Below are 17,726 nucleotides of genomic sequence, written 5' to 3'. Positions count from 1 at the left end.
ACTGTTTCTGTTTGGAGAAAGAATGTGAAAGCAGTCACAAAATTTATACACTTGTATTCTTATTGGAAAGCAAATGATCATGGAACACGCCTTAGAAGATTGACTGTAAATGGTTGGTCTTTGTTTCAGGTGGTATGTTTTTTGTTTCTTTATGAATTTAAGTACTGTACACTGTCAATGTGTTTACATGTAGGTGCATGTCATTTGCAACATCTGGTGGGAGCTGATGGCATTTTCATATGAGAATTTTTCTGTATGTACAAGCACACAAAACCCTAACTTTATTAAATTCGTTTTAATGGCTACAGTAACTTTATGGATCATTAATTGCACTCCAATAAAGATTGCTTGTTGATTTGCTCTATGATTCACAAAATTATCCTTCAGTTAGAGAGAGAGATTGCATCTACCATCTACTTTGCATCTACAATCTACTGTCAATCCATGCTCCATTTCCAGTGTAATTATCTTTTACTACTGTGACAAACTTTCCTGTTGGCACTGGACTCTCTTACACTAATTACACTTCTCCACTTCGTGCTATCACAGGCAGCATACCTCAACACATAATTATTGACATCATCGGTCTGTAGAAGAAATTTTTCTTAAGTTATCAGGAACCCTTTGATAATGTAGACAAACAATAAACTTCTTTAAAATCATTTGCTGTATACTGGAAACCTTTGATAATGCCATCTATACTTCAGCTTAGGAAATATGTACTCTGCTAAACGCACAACAAAAGCCTGATGCTTTCTCCTGAAACAGCTCAAAGTTGCTCAAACAGAAATTTACTAATATGGAAGACATATTTGCTCAGGCCAGAAAACAATACGTCATCACAAATGTGCACAACTGTCGTAGTTAGTGAGAGAAAAAGGAGGTACGCTGTTCGGCTGGAACCACCTAAGGAAATAAGAAAAAGCATTTCACATTTCATCTAACAAAGTTCATAATTAGTTCTTAAGTTATGGCTTCTTAATGGTCTTTTAGCATATTTAATTAATGTATATCTTATTCTCCTCAGAGTGCTTCAATATAGCAGAAAAGCTCTGCTATAAAAATTTTACATGTATAGCTTTATCTTCTGTAAACAGGTATGCAGCACCAAGGTGGCAGAAACATTAGTTAGTGAATTACAAGATGCAGATCTGCAAGAATTGACCCATGGTGAAGCAGCTGTAAGGCGGCAATTTGAAGTGGAAACGGAGAGACTAAATAGTCGTGTAGAACATCTTAGAGCTCAAAATACTGTCCTAGCCCTCACTCTGGAAGACAGCAAGTCACAGTGTGACCGCCTTAGCTTGCTGCTTGGAAAATATGAGTCAAATGCCACAGCACTCAGGTTAGTATATTTATTTTGAAATAGAAATGCTGCCTTATTATAGAGCTGAAATTGGTAACACACAAAAAATGAATATTTTTCATTTTAAAATGAAAATAAGTAGATTAATTGAATATTATTTCATACTATTTTCGCTGAGTCAACAGAGATAAGGATGAAAGGGAAATGAAACATTACAGTTTCTCAACAAATAATCAACCTGTTACTGTCATGTTCTCACTGATGGTGCAGTTCACATCCGCTTGCAACTTCCCATATTCCAGAAAGTGATTATTAAAACTTAAATATTCTTTGAAAAGAAACTTGTGAATGACCAAAATAAACGTTACTGGAGCAGTCTTGACAGACACGATACAAGCTCATTGGTTGAGCACACCCTCAGCAAAAGTAGCTTGCTTCAAACCTCTATTGCCCAAGTGCTGTAAGGATACACGTATATTATATAATATACAGTAAAATAGGCTAATGCCCTTGGACTGCCACCAGTAAAATTTTCTCCTTCACCCACGACTTCGAAATACATGAATGTGCAAAACTTGTATAGTAACCAGAATCAGACACAACTAGGAGACACTGGCTGACCAACTGAGGAAATCGACAGTGAATCACTGAAAAACACACAAAAAAAAAATCAACAGTGCTGCACAGAGAACAAAGACAACATGGCAGAGTGAAAAATCCAGAGACGGAACCAAATCAAGAACCTAGTCGCAGCAGTACGGGATACCAAACAACAATGAAAACTACAAGCAATGTGAGAGCACAGTCAGAAGATGATTGAGGACTGAGCATTGCACCACTAACTGTATAGTGCAGCCATGGGTGTCGATAGCCTGGCCTATGCATAGTACTGAGGCAGTGATAGCAGCACTTGAAAAATTTAGGAAGTCCACCTAGTGGCTGTTCAGGTCCATGTGTTCTGGCAGGCTTTCAAGCTCATCAGGCCAGTATATGAGATCTCCCCCCCCCCCCCCATCACCCCCCTCTGAAAGGGGCACTAGGGCCTGAAGCATCCTGGACAATGGTTTGGAAGATGAACCAGTGGCGCACTGGGAAACAGCAGTGTGGAAGATGGTTGTTGAGCCAAGGGATGCTGAAGGGCCCTACCTCAACACTCGGGAACCACCAACAATGCTCCGCAGCACAAAATGTACCCTTTTGGTTGACGGATTTGTAAGGGTGGATGCACCAACTCCAAGTGACCTATTGTTGGTGGTGCAGTCAGTATGAGGGAACAGAGCTGGTTGGTGTGCCAACACTCCAAACTCCGTGGAGTGTCAACCATCATAAGGTACTGCCGATGGGTGGCCATCCCCATTGCCTGCATCCATGAAGGGTTTGCTCCATACAAATGTGCCAAGACTACTGAATCTGACAGGTGTCATCCAGTGGGTCAGGTCTGGGATTCCGAGCTGCCAGGAGATGCAATTAGTGGTGCAGAACTGTTCAAAGGCTGTTGCCATTAATTGGAGCCCACTGTCTGACATGAGGGTGCGGGGAAGCTCTTTGATGGTTAGAATCTGAATAAGTGTATTGAGTGTGACTGCTGTATTGGTGAACGCCATGCTAATCACATACGGTTAGTTGGAATAAGCATCCACAACAGTGAGTTACATAGAGCCCAGAAAGGGACCAACAAAGTCCAGATGAATGCTGTCCCAGGATGACAGAGGTGGGTAAGGGATGAGGAGGGGAGAAAGACTGAGGCGGAGCAGCCTGATGTTGGGCACATGCAGAACATCTTTACTCCATAGCCTCCAAGTCTTCTTTCAGTAAGCATGTTGCCTGGTAATGGCTTTCATCCATGACATACCCCAATGCCCATAATGGAGGAGTCCAAGACATGAAGGCGTAAGGTAGTCAGGATGACAAAACAGTAGACATCCACATTTGCATTCAGAAGGAGAACATCAGAGACAACAAGTAAATTATGAGAGAGATGGGCCCAAGCCCAGAGTTCTGGACCAACAGATTCTGAAAAATAAATAGGCCATCCATGTAGCACATAGTGTTTGACATGCTGTCAGGTAGGATTGCGGCACGTGTCTGCTGTGATGCGAGTAGCAGTAAAGGGAAACCATTTCGTGGTCTGTTGTCATTCTATGTCAATGTGGAAACAAGAAATCTCATGTTACTCAAAGGCTGGGTCTAGTCCTGAGGGGAGATCAGAGTGCATCCATGTTTGCATGTTGCACAGTAGGCTTGTAGTTAATATTGTCACTATAAGAACTAAGGTAAAGAGCCCAATATTGGAGCCTTTCAGCTGTCCCTCCTGGAAGCTGTGCATGTAGCCCAAAAAGAGCAATCACCACATTATGGTCAGTAATGAGTGTAAACTTGGTCCCAAAGAGGTACACATGGAATTTCTTAATAGGAAAGAAGATCTCCAAAGCCTCTTTCTTGGTACATGGACAGTTTCTTTGAGTGAAGTCAGTGTCTGGGACACACAGGCAATTGGTTACTCAATGCAATCACATGGAATTTCTTAATAGAAAAGATCTCCAAAGCCTCTTTCTTGGTACATGGACAGTTTCTTTGAGTGAAATGAGTGTCTGGGACACACAGGCAATCGGTTACTCAATGCCATCACATGGAATTTCTTAATAGAAAAGATGATCTCCAAAGCCTCTTTCTTGGTACATGGACAGTTTCTTTGAGTGAAATGAGTGTCTGGGACACACAGGCAATCGGTTACTCAATGCCATCACATGGAATTTCTTAATAGAAAAGAAGATTTCCAAAGCCTCTTTCTTGGTACATGGACAGTTTCTTTGAGTGAAGTCAGTGTCTGGGACACACAGACAATCAGTTACTCAATGCCATCACATGGAATTTCTTAATAGAAAAGAAGATCTCCAAAGCCTCTTTCTTGGCACATGGACAGTTTCTTTGAGTGAAGTCAGTGTCTGGGACACACAGGAAATCGGTTACTTAATGCCATCATAGTTGCGGAGTGCCAGCACTGCACCAGTGCCACAGGGAGGAAGTGTCAGCAGCCAAAACATGGGGGCGTGATGTAGAACAAGTCAAAAGGCAGGATGCTAAGCATAACTGCATGAAACCATGCTCGCAGGCAGCCTGACCATCAGAACTGAATGCCCTACTTCTGCAACTAGTTTAGGAGGTACATAGTGTGTGCTACTTGCAGGAGGAACTTGCAATAATAATTCACTTTACCCAAAAAGACCTGCAGCTTCCTGTAGGTTTTGTGGATGTGGGAGAGAGTCTACAGCTGAAATGTTGCAGTCCGTGGCCTGAATCCCATCTTTGTTTAGTAGATGTCTGAGGTATTCCACTTTCTCCTGAAAAAACTGTCATTTGTGTAAGCAGCACTTGAGCCCTGCATCATGTAATGTAGCAATGAGGTTGCACAGGTGTCTCTGGCACATAGGACCTGTAACAGTTAAGTCAGCCAGATAACTGGTGCAATCTGGGATGCACATAATTAACTGTTCCATGCTTCAGTGGAAGATATCTCTAAGGACAAACATTTGTATTTGTACTAGCCAAAGCATTTATTGATGACCATAACATGTGATTCCTCATCTAGTGGTACCTATAAAATTAGCATCTGTGAGGTTTATCTAGCCGCCAACATACTTTGAGTGAAGACGTCCTCCAGACATAGTATGGGGTAGGTTTCCAAGTATGTTGAGCATTGCTTGTCAGCCCAAAATCTCCACAGAGCCATTTGGGTTCTTAACCACTACCAGGGGTGTGGCCCAAGAACTTGCTTTGACAGTTTCAATTGTCTCAGTTTCATGAAGGTGATCTAGTTCAAGCTTAACGACATACATAGGAAGGCCAGAATCAGAACTGATGAACAGAAATCAGACACTGCATCTGGATGTAGAGAAATATGTTTCTCAAAATTGGTGGCGCAATCCATGCCAAGTTCGAACAGAGATGCAAAAGAGGCACAAAGCTGTCAAATTTCTGGAAGGGAACCATGTCCGAGACGACATGAATTTTGTCCGTGATGTAGAAACCAAATAGTGAGAAGCCATCTAAGCCGAAAATGTTACCAGTCAAGTGACTGTTGACAACAAACTGTTTTATCAGCTGTGTAACCCTGTTGCAATCTCCCGTAGTTGTGAATTGATCTCTGAGGGGAACTAAGTTATCATCACATGCAACCAATTTGTGGTTGGGTGGGGCCAGTGCTGGGTAACTCATGTGATTGTATGTTGGGAGGCTCACCAGGGAGATAGTTGCTCCCATGTCTACTTGGAGCTGAACATCCTGATGTGTAATCATGAAATAAATAAACAACTTAGTGGTGGGAGGATTGCCCTGGAGAATGAAGGCCTGGAGGTAATGCATCATCCCTTGATGCAATTGTGGAGTGGAGTTCGGCTGTTGTGATGCTCAACTGCAGACAGTTCACAGATGCCCATGCTTTCTGCAATGGGTGAAGTGTGCCCATAAATGTAGACAGTACACATTATTGATTCATTGTGGAACAGTCAGGCCAGGATGTCAGCCCTGTGCTTATGCCAAAGCGTTGTGACCGGCTGCTCAAAGGCCATTGACATGCCAAAAAGCGACAAATCACAATGCTGTGGGCAGGAAAAGAACTTAATAGAATTCTGTCCCCTTGGTGGCAGTTGAACTGCCGATATCCGAAATGAGCCAAAGGAGTTCACTTGCTGCCTGTGTAGTCTCAAAAGAGTGCATGACTTTCAAAATATTGTCAAACAAAGGATTGTACAGCTTGAGAGCTGCAGTACATACTTTTAGATCAGAGGGCAGTTGTACCACCACACCTCAAATCAAAAAATCTGCATATGAGGTTCTGGAAGATGGGTTTGTGCAGGTGAAATCACAATGTCGACTCAGGCCTTGCAAATCTTTCACCCACCAGCGATATGAGTGACCCAGTTGCTTGTGGTATTTATAGAACTCAAGGCATGATGTGACCACATGGAAACACTACAAATAATTGTCTGACAACAACAAACACATCTCCTCAGATGTGAGTGCAACCAGATGTGGGAATGGTGCCAGCTTGTTTACTGAGAGTTTACGGGGTAGCCCAAGAAAGGAAGAGCAGCCATTGGAGAGTGTCATCAGAAACAAGAAAAGTGGCGAAGTGCTGTTTCAGCTGCTGCAAATAAATGTCCCAGTCTTCTTTGGCATCATTAAAAGAAAATGTGGGTGGGTGGGGCTCCTCCTGGGAAGCAACCACAGCCTAGACAGGTTGTGAGCCCAGAACCTGCAAACATAACAAAAGCTGAATTTCCTGATGTAACAAGTCGGTTTGCTGCTGCAGCTACTGTTGGAAGTGGTCTAGCAATTGCTGCTGCAGGAGTAGCTGTAGCTTTTGCTGTTCCACAAGCTGCACAAGGTTCACACCCATAAGACATTGTTAACCTTTTTCCTCATCACCTGTTTTAGTATTCAGAAGTGGACAAACCAGGAGACACTGGACAACTGGCCGAGGATGTCAATGGTGAGTCACTGAAAAACACAGAAAGATGACAGATGAAGACAATGTGGCAGAATGACAAGTCCGGAGAGTGAACCAAATCAAGAACCCAGACTTAGTAGTATCAGGAACCAAACAACAATGTGTACAACGGGATACAAGAGTGCAGTTAGTACATGACTGAGGTCCAGATTCCTGTTCTTCTAGCTTTACAGTGCAGGGGTTGACAGGCTGGCATGGGGGAGGGGAACATGGCCCATGCAAAATGCTGAGGCGGCGACAGCAATGCTTGCAAATATTAGGAGTGCCACCTAGCAGCTGTCGTGTATGTCCCTGTGTTGTGGTGGGCTTTCTTTCAGGTTCATTGGGCTTGGATACCAGAACTTGTTTTTGGAACTATCCATGCCTTTCACTCTTTCACCTCTCCACCTTTCCATTACATTTTCTATTTTCTGTCTGTCTTCACCAAAATTAAGGTTCTGTTTATAAAGTTGTAAGTTTGATTTTTTTATTATACACTTCAGTATCAGGTCAGAAAAGTGTTATTACTGGAAGGGTAGTCCACATACCACATGAGCTAGATAATGTTGCCCAACAAAGGGCAATGTGTGAGGAGCATTCCAAAAACAATCCTCATAAGTATTAAAGGATTTCTTGAGTTAGTGCAATGAGAAATGCTTATGCAACAGCACAGGTAATGCTCAGGTAGCAAGGAAGGAACTACAAAGAACTGAAATCAAGCACAAGTGACACATCCCTTTCACGATGGCTTTCTAAAATCATAATGAAATTCATCAAACACATAATTCGTACTTGAAAGAGAAACAGTTTAATATCTTTATGGTCTTACATTTATGGTATTCAGTTTGTGTCATAGCTTCAAAGTCAGAAATTAACAAACTGAGTAATGTTTGTATCACTGAATCGTGAAGATGGCACAATACCTTCATCTGGTTGGGGAACAGTGAGTACAGGAGAGCCGCAAAGTTATGTGCATGGCTCTATGCTCTTTCTTATTTTTGTTAGTGACCTTCCACTTTTTAAAAAGGCTTCTAGCAAATTTACTCTCTTTGCAGACAATACATCTCTTTTAGTTGAAAAACTACATGACAATGACATTGCAACATCTGCCAACTTTGTGTTCCATGATCTCCAAAATTGGTTCAGCTGCAATGGCCTGGCTTTTCATTTATGCGGGTCTCAGAAAGTTCAGGAGGATGTACGAGTAAGTCTAAGCTGTAATGATCCAGATATACATAAAGTTCATTCTTCAAAAATTTTAGGCCTCCACAAAAGGTCGTGCCATATTCTGGACTTGAAAAAAAGACTTAGTTCAGCAGCTTATGCTCTATGTATTATAGCAGCAACTGCTACTGCAGATGCTGTTAACCCTCCATATTTCGGTTAATTTCTTCTATTGTGGTCCTATGGCTTAATATTTTGGGGTCAGCAACAAATGGCATATAAATTATTTGTCACTAAAAAAAGAGCAATCCAAATTGTAAGAGGAGTTAACGGAAATCATTCATGCAGAAATCTTTTAAAATACATAAAATATTTACAATGACCTTGCAACATATCATATCCCTTATATTCTTCTTAATTAAGGACCTCCCCATGCACAACACCAATATTACCTACCGTGACGGCAACACAATATCGAAACATGACTTGCATGTTGATAGAAAAAACTTTAATCTAGTACAAAAGGGGTGCACCGCTCAAACTCAAAGGTGTTTAATGCACTCGCCCGAGACATAGAAAATCTTACTAGTGCAATGCCACAGTTCAAGAGTAAATTGAAGGAATATCTTCTGAAAAACTCTTTTTAGTATCTTGATGAATTATTTAATGTAAACATTTCTACATTGTGATTTTGATATGACACATTGTACTTGTAATATTTGCTATTACCACTTTGTAAATGAATGTGATAACCTGAGTCAGCATGGAAAATTTTGTTCACACTAATTATGTACTTAGCTCTATCAGATTTGTAGCCTGATAAGTAGGATAATTATAATTTTATTATTTGATTATTTTATACCTTTGTTTCATTGCATGAAATACTTAAGCCTGTAATTATTAGCATATTTTGTTCCTATACAATTTGTATCTTTCTAACATCTGTAAGGGCTGTTCTCATGTATAATTATGACTCATTCCATATCCAAGCAATTCTATTGTATTGCGAATCAACAGAACATGAATGAATTAAACAAATAAATATTTACAGTCACTATGTTAGTTGGTCTTGGCAGTGACAAAACTTGGTCACTAAGAGTTATTACTGCCAATGTTACACGTTTATGTATTCAGCACAGACTGGGGTAGGTCAGTCCTGAACTTCAGTACCTGGTGTACCTGGTGGCAGTGCAAACACTGCATTACATACAGGTAGCCAGTAACAACTCACCACTCAAGACAACATTAGCGAGCATGTCTGCAACAGTTAAAAGAATTAAGGAAGTAAGTTGAACAAAAGCAGGAAGCAAATATGTTGATAGGAACTATAAAAGGAATACAAGATTCTGACTTTTTTAAAAAAAAATCTTTATTTTTCTCTTCTTGATGTTGAAGTATTATGATCATAGTATTTCTTACATTGTGGTATAAAACTACACTCACTTTATTCAGTTCTCATCTCTATGTAGCAGCTTCTTGTCTATACTTACTCATATTTGTTTAAATGCTTTTTTAATGCTATCATAGCCCACAGATGTTTTGCCATTTAATTTTTATGTTTAGATCACAGATCAAATATAACTCTGGAATTGTGATACAGATGTGTAATTCACTAAAATGATGTCTAGGCTTTTGTATTCAGTCAGAACAGCTCTCATGATTATTCATGGCATTCATGTTGTATTTGTGAACAATTATTTTTTAATTTCAGGTTAGCATTAGGATATAGTGACCGAGCAATTGAAGCTTATGATGTTTTGGTTGCACTGTTGGAAAGTGAACTCGGGTTGCTCCTTGCAAATTGTAGAGCAGCTGGTATTGGAAAATTTGCAGGAAAAGGTAAAATTATTTATGTTACAATATTATATCTCCAGTAAATAGTTATACTTAGTTGTAACAAAAGGAAAATAATGGTTAAAACTTTCATAATTGCATGAGGCAATAGGGGAAAATTACTAAAGGATCATAATTGCACTAATTATCAATAAATCTTAATAATGAGGACACTTTACAAAATAATCAACCATCCAACATTTTTGAAACTACATAATAATTAATTAATGAAGGCTTGGAAATAGGCTGAGCCTGTAAATTAATGTTGAGACAATGTAATGACTCTTTGGCCTAAGTACTTTCAATCAAATTCACAAAAATTTGCCAAACAGATCAAGACAGATCCAGTGATAATATAAAGGCATGCATTAATTGCTCAGTTCTGGTGGTTGCAACTACAGATAAGGCAGTAGCAACAGTTAGCCATTTGCCCTTCTCTGATCTGCTGTGCCCATTTTGCGTAGCAGCTCTGATGGTCAATGCATACTAGCTAATACGCAACACCATCAGCTGTGCAGTTCTCTAAGTGTAAATTCACCTAGTCATGATCAGATATTATCTGGAAAAACTTAAATATTTTGTGTAAGATGCCATCTGAAACTCCAGCAACTGGGAACAGCTGTATGGTCAACCAGATATATTCTACTAAGCTGTCTTCTGCACGACTATCAGCTACTTTTACTGAGACAAGTCATCGTCTGCCCACCATATTTTCATAGACTTTGTTCAACTGCTATGTTGTGGACATTATCATACTGATTTCCAATCTGTACGTACACTTCGTTTGTTTCAGTCCCATATTTATGTGATTTATGTTCTAGTTACTTTTAGCTATCTTAGTATGCTACTTCTACAATGTTCATCATTTACTATTCTAGGTACTTGTAGCTAGTTCAGTACACCACTTTCTTTACAGAATATCAAATTTTCAGTAACTTAAACTGGTGCAGTTGTATACGTGGAAGAACCCTGGAGATACTAAAAGGTATCAGATAGATTATATAATGGTAAGACAGAGATTTAGGAACCAGGTTTTAAGTTGTAAGACATTTCCAGGGGCAGATGTGGACTCTGACCACAATCTATTGGTTATGACCTGTAGATTAAAACTGAAGAAACTGCAAAAATGTGGGAAATTAAGGAGATGGGACCTGGATAAACTGAAAGAACCAGAGGTTGTACAGAGTTTCAGGGAGAGCATAAGGGAACAATTGACAGGAATAGGGGAAAGAAATACAGTAGAAGAAGAATGGGTAGCTCTGAGGGATGAAGTAGTGAAGGCAGCAGAGGATAAAGTAGGTAAAAAGACGAGGGCTGCTAGAAATCCTTGGGTAACAGAAGAAATATTGAAATTAATTGATGAAAGGAGAAAATATAAAAATGCAGTAAATGAAGCAGGCAAAAAGGAATACAAACGTCTCAAAAATGAGATCGAGAGGAAGTGCAAAATGGCTAAACAGGGATGGCTAGAGGATAAATGTAAGGATGTAGAGGCTTATCTCACTAGGGGTAAGATAGATACTGCCTACAGGAAAATTAAAGAGACCTTTGGAGAGAAGAGAACCACGTGTATGAATATCAAGAGCTCAGATGGCAACCCAGTTCTAAGCAAAGAAGGGAAGGCAGAAAGGTGGAAGGAGTATATAGAAGGTTTATACAAGGGTGATGTACTTGAGGACAATATTATGGAAATGGAAGAGGATGTAGATGAAGACGAAATGGGTGATACGATATTGCGTGAAGAGTTTGACAGAGCACTGAAAGACCTGAGTCGGAACAAGGCCCCCGGAGTAGACAACATTCCATTAGAACTACTGACGGCCTTGGGAGAGCCAGTCATGACAAAACTCTACCAGCTGGTGAGCAAGATGTATGAGACAGGCCAAATACCCTCAGACTTCAAGAAGAATATAATAATTCCAATCCCAAAGAAAGCAGGTGCTGACAGATGTGAAAATTACCGAACTATCAGTTTAATAAGTCACAGCTGCAAAATACTAACGCGAATTCTTTACAGACGAATGGAAAAACTGGTAGATGAGGACCTCGGGGAGGATCAGTTTGGATTCCGTCGAAATGTTGGAACACGTGAGGCAATACTGACCTTACGACTTATCTTAGAAGAAAGATTAAGAAAAGGCAAACCTACGTTTCTAGCATTTGTAGACTTAGAGAAAGCTTTTGACAATGTTGACTGGAATACTCTTTTTCAAATTCTAAAGGTGGCAGGGGTAAAATACAGGGAGCGAAAAGCTATTTACAATTTGTACAGAAACCAGATGGCAGTCATAAGAGTCGAGGGGCATGATAGGGAAGCAGTGGTTGGGAAAGGAGTGAGACAGGGTTGTAGCCTCTCCCCGATGTTATTCAATCTGTATATTGAGCAAGCAGTAAAGGAAACAAAAGAAAAATTTGGAGTAGGTATTAAAATTCATGGAGACGAAGTAAAAACTTTGAGGTTCGCCGATGACATTGTAATTCTGTCAGAGACGGCAAAGGACTTGGAAGAGCAGTTGAACGGAATGGACAGTGTCTTGAAAGGAGGATATAAGATGAACATCAACAAAAGCAAAACGAGGATAATGGAATGTAGTCAAATTAAAGCGGGTGATGATGAGGGAATTAGATTAGGAAATGAGACACTTAAAGTAGTAAAGGAGTTTTGCTATTTAGGAAGTAAAATAACTGATGATGGTCGAAGTAGAGAGGATATAAAATGTAGACTGGCAATGGCAAGGAAAGCGTTTCTGAAGAAGAGAAATTTGTTAACATCGAATATAGATTTAAGTGTCAGGAAGTCATTTCTGAAAATATTTGTTTGGAGTGTAGCCATGTATGGAAGTGAAACATGGACGATAACTAGTTTGGACAAGAAGAGAATAGAAGCTTTCGAAATGTGGTGCTACAGAAGAATACTGAAGATAAGGTGGATAGATCACGTAACTAATGAGGAGGTATTGAATAGGATTGGGGAGAAGAGAAGTTTGTGGCACAACTTGACTAGAAGAAGGGATCGGTTGGTAGGACATGTTTTGAGGCATCAAGGGATCACAAATTTAGCATTGGAGGGCAGTGTGGAGGGTAAAAATCGTAGAGGGAGACCGAGAGATGAGTACACTAAGCAGATTCAGAAGGATGTAGGTTGTAGTAGGTACTGGGAGATGAAGAAGCTTGCACAGGATAGAGTAGCATGGAGAGCTGCATCAAACCAGTCTCAGGACTGAAGACCACAACAACAACAAACTGGTGCAGTTATTTTCACCTATTCTTCTTTATTTCTTGTCTCTGCTCAATATATGTAATGGTACAACCTCATGTAACAAATTATTTGCTCAGATATTTCATTACTTTTGTTCCACTGCATAGCATAGTGTAATGATGAATTTATTAATTTAGTTTTTGCATTAAATGGCATTATAATCTTATATAATTAATAAAGGAAGCAAGTTGTGGGTGTATGTTCTGAAGCAATTCTTATAGCATTGTTTCTAAACTTAAATTCTTTTCATATATTTCAGTCAGGTTCCACAGCTGAAGTCCAGAATTTCTGCCTGTTTTGAAAGTTAGATTTTGTCGGCAATGAAGTGCATTGGCACAATTTCTAGATTTGTAAATTTTTCATAAATTTAGTTTTATTCTGCAAGTTCTCTTTCTGTAGAACTAGAAATGGTGATTGACTCTTGAGTGCTGTACTTGGATTGAGTTATAGTGCTAGACTTTTGTAAGAAATTCCAACTTCTGATTGAATTACAGAAAAGTCACTTTTATTTTTTTTCTTCAAAGTAAATTAAATAATCTTTTAATTCTCATGCTGTTTTAATTGAAACAGTCAATTTGCATTTTAATCCATAGTTATGAGTAGTTGCAACAATTTGGTACCAAATTACAAAGGAGACCTCTATAATACAGTAATTATACAGATTGCTTTTAAAGTGTAAAATAATGTAAATATTAGAATCTAAGTTTGTGCTGGATGGTCACTCTAGATATTTTCTTTTGGTAACTGGCTCTTGCACAAATGTTCTAGCACAATTTCATACATAGCAATAATGGCAGAAGAGTTTCTTCATGACAACTTTGCCATGATTCAAGAAGGAAGAAAACTCCATCCAAAATAGTGTGTTTATTTACATCAACAATGTACATAACCTGTTTGCTGCAGAAAATTGATGCTTTATTTCACGCATTACTCAGGGAGACAAGAAATACTGTATTTTATTTCATATCTTATTCTGATTATATGCAGCAGCAACATTTATCACTAAAAGTGTCTATGGTGAGGGTATGGTGCAGTGACTGCCTCTTTAACTATGAGTAACCTGGAAGCGGAGGCAAGGCTGATGTGACAAAGGGACAAAAGTGGATAGTTGTTTTTGAGTATGTAAGAGGTTGCCGTGCACAGTAAGTGACAAATTTTGAATAATTATCACCATATATATGAATATAATAGAGGGAAACATTCCACGTGGGAAAAATATATCTAAAAACAAAGATGATGTAACTTACCAAATGAAAGCGCTGGCAGGTTGATAGACACACAAACAAACACAAACATACACACAAAATTCAAGCTTTCCAACCAACAGTTGCTTCATTAGGAAAGAGGGAAGGAGTGGGAAAAAGGATGTGGGTTTTAAGGGAGCTCCCAATCCCGGGAGCGGAAAGACTTACCTGAGGGGGAAACAAGGACAGGTATATAACACACACACACACACACACACACACACACACACACACACACACACACACACACACATCCATCCACACATACACAGACACAAGCAGACATTTGTAAAGGCAAAGAGTTTGGGCAGAGATATCAATTGAGGCAGAAGTACAGAGGCAAAGATATTGTTGAAAGACAGGTGACATACGAGCGGCGGCAACTTGAAATTAGCGGAGGTTGAGGCCTGGCGGATAACGAGAAGAGAGGATATACTGAAGGGCAAGTTCCCATCTCCAGAGTTCTGACAGGTTGGTGTTAGTGGGAAGTATCCGGATAATCCGGACAGTGTAACACTGTGCCAAGATGTGCTGGCCGTGCACCAAGGCATGTTTAGCCACAGGGTGATCCTCATTACCAACAAACACTGTCTGCCTGTGTCCATTCATGCGAATGGATGGTTTGTTGCTGGTCATTCCCATGTAGAAAGCTTCACAGTGTAGGCAGGTCAGTTGGTAAATCACGTGGGTGCTTTCACACGTGGTTCTGGCTTTGATAGTGTACAGGACTGGAGTAGGTGGTGGTGGGGGGGTGCCTGGGACAGGTTTTACACCAGGGGCAGTTACAAGGGTAGGAGCCAGAGGGTAGGGAAGGTGATTTGGGGATTTCATAGAGATGAACTAAGAGGTTACAAAGGTTAGGTGGACGGCGGAAAGACACTCTTGGTGGAATGGGGAGAATTTCATGAAGGGTGGATCTCATTTCAGGGCAGGATTTGAGGAAGTCGTATCCCTGCTGGAGAAGCACATTCCGAGTCTGATCCAATCCCGGAAAGTATCCTGTCACAAGTGGGGCACTTTTGGGGCTCTTCTGTGAGAGGTTCTGGGTTTGAGGGGATGAGGAAGTGCCTCTGGTTATTTGCTTCTCTACCAGGTCGGGAGGGTAGTTGCGGGATGCAAAAGCTGTTTTCAGGTTGTTGGTGTAATGGTTCAGGGATTCCGGACTGGAGCAGATTCGTTTGCCACAAAGACCTAGGCTGTAGGGAAGGGACCGTTTGATGTGGAATGGGTGGCAGCTGTCATAATGGAGGTACTGTTGCTTGTTGGTGGGTTTGATGTAGACGGACGAGTGAAGATGGCCATTGGACAGATGGAGGTCAACATCAAGGAAAGTGGCATGGGATTTGGAGTAGGGCCAGGTGAATCTGATGGAACCAAAGGAGTTGAGATTGGAGAGGAAATTCTGGAGTTCTTCTTCACTGTGAGTCCAGATCATGAAGATCTCATCAATAAATCTGTACCAAACTTTGGGTTGGCAGGCCTGGGTGACCAAGAAGGCTTCCTCTAAGTGACCCATGAATAGGTTGGCATACGAGGGGGCCATCCTGGTACCCATGGCTGTTCCCTTTAATTGTCGGTATGTCTGGCCTTCAGAAGTGAAGAAGTTGTGGGTCAGGATGAAGCTGGCTAAGGTAAAGAGGAAAGAGGTTTTAGGTAGGGTGGCAGGTGATTGGCATGAAAGGAAGTGCACCATTGCATCGAGGCCCTGGACGTGCAGAATATTTGTGTATAAGGAAGTGGCATCAATGGTTACAAGGATGATTTCTGGGGGTAACAGATTGGGTAAGGATTCCAGGCGTTCGAGAAAGTGGTTGATGCCTTTGATGAAGGATGGGAGACTGCATGTAATGGTTGAAGGTGTTGATCTACGTAGGCAGAGATACATTCCGTGGGGGCTTGGTAACAAGCTACAATGGGGCAGCCGGGATGATTGGGTTTGTGAATTTTAAGAAGGTAGAAAGTAGGGGTGCAGGGTGTCGGTGGGGTCAGGAGGTTGATGGAGTCAGGTGAAAGGTTTTGTAGGGGGCCTAAGGTTCTGAGGATTCCTTGAAGCTGCACCTGGACATCAGGAATGGGATTACCTTGGCAAACTTTGTATGTAGTGTTGTCTGAAAGCTGTCGCAGTCCCTCAGCCACATACTCCCGACGATCAAGTACCACAGTCGTGGAACCCTTGTCCACCGGAAGAATGATGATGGATCGGTCAGCCTTCAGATCACGGATAGCCTGGGCTTCAGCAGTGGTGATGTTGGGAGTAGGATTAAGGTTTTTTAAGAAGGATTGAGAGGCAAGGCTGGAAGTCAGAAATTCCTGGAAGGTTTGGAGAGGATGATTTTGAGGAAGAGGAGGTCGGTCCCGCTGTGACGGAGGACGGAACTGTTCCAGGGTTCAATTTTGATAGTGTCTTGGGGAGTTGGATCATTAGGAGTACGATTAGGATCATTTTTCTTCATGGCAAAGTTATATTTCCTGCAGAGAGTACGAGTGTAGGACAGTAAATCTTTGACGAGGGCTGTTTGGTTGAATCTGGGAGTGGGGCTGAAGGTGAGGCCTTTGGATAGGACAGAGGTTTTGGATTGGGAGAGAGGTTTGGAGGAAAGGTTAACTACTGAATTAGGGTGTTGTGGTTCCAGATTGTGTTGATTGGAATTTTGAGATATGGAGAGATGGAATTTTTAGATATATATATATATATATATATATATATATATATATATATATATATATATATATATATATATATATATACAAGCTGTGGTAAATGTCCCTGTCCAGGTAGAATTCACATCAGAATTGGAGGCAGAAGACAAATACAGTGGACTGGAACAGTCTGTCTGTCCCAGCTTGACACTGAAACTTGCTTCAGTGACCTGTAGAAGTTGATGGAAGATGTCAGTGTGAATCCTTTCAAATATATTCCAAAGCTAGCACTTTAAAGGAAATCACACGGAATGGACATGAAGTGAAGAGTTACATTCTTGCCAACAAAGTTGCGCAAATACAGTGATGCAAAAAAGGACAAACGTGAATTGTAGTAGAATGGAAAAGTGTTATCTGATCAGATGAATCAAGTTTCCACTTGTATGTGAATATATTGTGTCACTTATGTTGTAGACCATAGAAAGCTTCTGGAAACACAGTGTAGAAGGAATGATGCATGTTGCAAGAAATTACGATGTTTTATATTTCAGTTACACAGAAATTGGGTCTTTGGTTGAGATTACATATACTCTGAATATGAACAGCTATATTTAATGGCAAGGTAGTTCAGAGATACACACATCATCATCAAACACAAAGTGTCGTGATTATAAAAAGGAAAATTCTTATCAGGACACTACAAAATTACGATAAAAACTTGCTGGCCAATACCTTCAGATGTAGGTCTCACAAACATTTTCAATTTCTCTCTGATTACCAACACATATTCTA

General features: G+C 40.5%; 1 protein-coding gene across 2 annotated transcripts in view; it reads left to right on the top strand.

The window, feature by feature from the left end:
• The window catches only part of LOC126268025 (colorectal mutant cancer protein), a 585,914-nt gene that overhangs the window by 545,278 nt on the left and 22,910 nt on the right, over positions 1–17,726 (top strand). For both annotated transcript variants that reach the window (XM_049973446.1, XM_049973454.1), the window contains exons 9-10: positions 1,098–1,345; positions 9,670–9,797. In XM_049973446.1, coding sequence (XP_049829403.1) covers positions 1,098–1,345; positions 9,670–9,797 — 376 coding nt within the window. The remainder of the gene's footprint in view (positions 1–1,097; positions 1,346–9,669; positions 9,798–17,726) is intronic.

This window comes from Schistocerca gregaria, chromosome 1 (assembly GCF_023897955.1).
Source record: "Schistocerca gregaria isolate iqSchGreg1 chromosome 1, iqSchGreg1.2, whole genome shotgun sequence".
NCBI lineage: Eukaryota > Metazoa > Arthropoda > Insecta > Orthoptera > Acrididae > Schistocerca > Schistocerca gregaria.
The sequence above is the reverse complement of the archived record's forward strand: the minus strand, read 5'-3'. Positions and strand labels throughout refer to the sequence as shown.